General features: G+C 43.9%; 1 protein-coding gene across 1 annotated transcript; it reads right to left on the bottom strand.

The window, feature by feature from the left end:
* Positions 1-664: 664 nt before the first annotated feature.
* LOC130861252 (hemoglobin subunit beta) lies at positions 665-2,021 on the bottom strand. Its single transcript, XM_057749923.1, has 3 exons — positions 1,871-2,021; positions 1,519-1,741; positions 665-917 (listed from the first exon to the last, which is right to left on the bottom strand). Exons 1-3 carry the CDS (start codon positions 1,960-1,962, stop codon positions 789-791), a joined length of 444 nt encoding a protein of 147 aa, XP_057605906.1. The 5' UTR covers positions 1,963-2,021; the 3' UTR covers positions 665-788.
* Between the last annotated feature and the right edge of the window lie 32 nt (positions 2,022-2,053).

Below are 2,053 nucleotides of genomic sequence, written 5' to 3'. Positions count from 1 at the left end.
TCATTTCCTGGATATAGATGCTAAAGCATCCTGAGGAGAATGGAATTCCATTTGGTATGGGCCCATGAAAGGATTACAAGACAGCAGTGAACATCAAGCCCCTTGTTACATTCTCTTCAGTCCTATATATATCACAATAGTACAATACAAGGGAAGAGATAGCAAAACTACCTCCCCCTGGTTTCTGTCCTTCATGCGGATCTTTGTAACATGACAGAGGAAACCAGGGTAAGAGGGTAAGAGTTGTCAGGGGAGGAGGAACAATGGGGGCAGTAAAATACATAAGGAAAATCTTAGAGGAACAGTGGTGTCTTTAGGCAGAAGAACTTAATGGATTTAGGGCTATTAGGTCCTGGACAATTAAAGGGAAATAAGACATTTACAGGGAAGGCTAAATAATGTAATTGATTTAAATAAAACATAGAAATGATCTAACTCCCAAATCAAGTTGCAACTTGAATTTTTTAAGGGAAAATAAGAATGAGCAGCAGAGTCTGTTTTCTGCTTACATTAGCTGTTTACAACCATTCCTGTCATGGAGTCCAAGATACAAATACATTTTGCCAAGGTCTCAACTAGCCCCTCATTTCTTCATGTCTTAAATGCCTTGCCCTCCCATATGCCCATCTGAATGAGAGACACTGAAATAATTTACATACACCAGTGCGATGAAAATAAATGTTTTTATTAGGCAGAGGCTGGATGTTCAAAGCTCTTCATAATTTTTCCATATTCAGTTTTTGGGCACTGAGGACAAAAGGTCTTTCCTGGAAATCAGGAAAGGGGGCTTAGTGGTATCTGTGGGCCAGAGCATTGGCCACACCTGCCACCACCTTCTGATAGGCAGCCTGCAGCTCCGGGGTGAATTCCTTGCCAAAGGTCCGAGCCAGCACAACCACCAGCTCGTTGCCCAGGAGCTGTGTGGGAGAGAAAAAAAGCAAGAGCATGGTTAATAGAGGGACCCAGCTTGGACTTAGAGCATTTCAGTCTTATCCCAAACTGTGTCCCTAGGGTATAAGCAGAAGGATGTAGGTGTTACTACTGACATGAATCCATCCATATCAGCCTGAATTTATATGTAGAAATGTTTTTCTCTCTCTGCCTTAATCCGAAACTTGTTAGCATTTTTATTTTTTAGAACCATTGCAGGAAGCAATACATCTTATCCGCCTTGCTTCAAAAAGAAGAGATAAGGGGAAAATATTAGATAACATTTTTTAAGTGGATAAAAGAAGGAAGCTTTTTTTTAATTAAACGCTCAAAATAAAAAATTTAATTAAAGAAAGAGAAGACATTGCAGAGAATAAAGAGAGGAGAATAAGAATGAATAAGAGAAAATGATGATTGTGAGCAAAGAGGGTAAAAGAAACTAAATGGTCCTAAGGAGTCCCTAGTGTTGTAACCAGAATACCCCTTCTCTAGTCTAAACTGCATCCTGCCATTTAGCTCTCTCCCCGTGACACAAGGTTGACCATAGAAAAGAAGAAGGGGAGAACATGGAGCATCCCATAGACTTACCCTGAAGTTCTCAGGATCCACGTGCAGCTTGTCACAGTGCAGCTCACTCAGTGCAGCAAAGGTGCCCTTGAGGTTGTCGAGATGCTTCAGGCCGTCAGCAAAGGAGTCTAGCACCTTCTTGCCATGGGCCTTCACCTTAGGGTTGTTCATAACAGCATCAGCACTAGACAGGTCCCCAAAGGACTCAAAGAACCTCTGAGTCCAGGGGTAGACAACCAGCAGCCTAAGGAGTGAAAACAGCATAAGGACAGAGGGAGTTAACACCTGACAGACTCTCAGGGGACTGCTCTGTCCCCACATGCCCAGCTGCCATTCACTCTCCTTTTGCCTGCCTTGTAAGCTGGAAACCTACCTGCCCAGGGCCTCACCACCAACTTCCTGCACATTCACCTTGCCCCACAGGCCGAGGACGGCATCCTTCTCCTCAGCAGTCAGATGCACCATGGTGTCTGTTTGTGTAGTTGCTAGTGAACACGGTTGTGCCAGAAGCAAGCGTAAGCAGCAGCTGGCCCTGCTCTTCCTTTTATGCCCAGCC

The sequence above is a fragment of the Hippopotamus amphibius genome, chromosome 9 (assembly GCF_030028045.1).
Source record: "Hippopotamus amphibius kiboko isolate mHipAmp2 chromosome 9, mHipAmp2.hap2, whole genome shotgun sequence".
Classification (NCBI taxonomy): domain Eukaryota; kingdom Metazoa; phylum Chordata; class Mammalia; order Artiodactyla; family Hippopotamidae; genus Hippopotamus; species Hippopotamus amphibius.
The sequence above is the reverse complement of the archived record's forward strand: the minus strand, read 5'-3'. Positions and strand labels throughout refer to the sequence as shown.

Excerpts from the sequence above, each read along its gene's own strand:
- LOC130861252 (XM_057749923.1), bottom strand. The coding sequence starts at position 1,962 with ATGGTGCATCTGACTGCTGAGGAGAAGGATGCCGTCCTCGGCCTGTGG. Across the intron at positions 1,742-1,870 it reads GGTGGTGAGGCCCTGGGCAG|GCTGCTGGTTGTCTACCCCT; the intron begins GTAGGTTTCCAG and ends TTCACTCCTTAG. Across the intron at positions 918-1,518 it reads TGGATCCTGAGAACTTCAGG|CTCCTGGGCAACGAGCTGGT; the intron begins GTAAGTCTATGG and ends TCTCCCACACAG.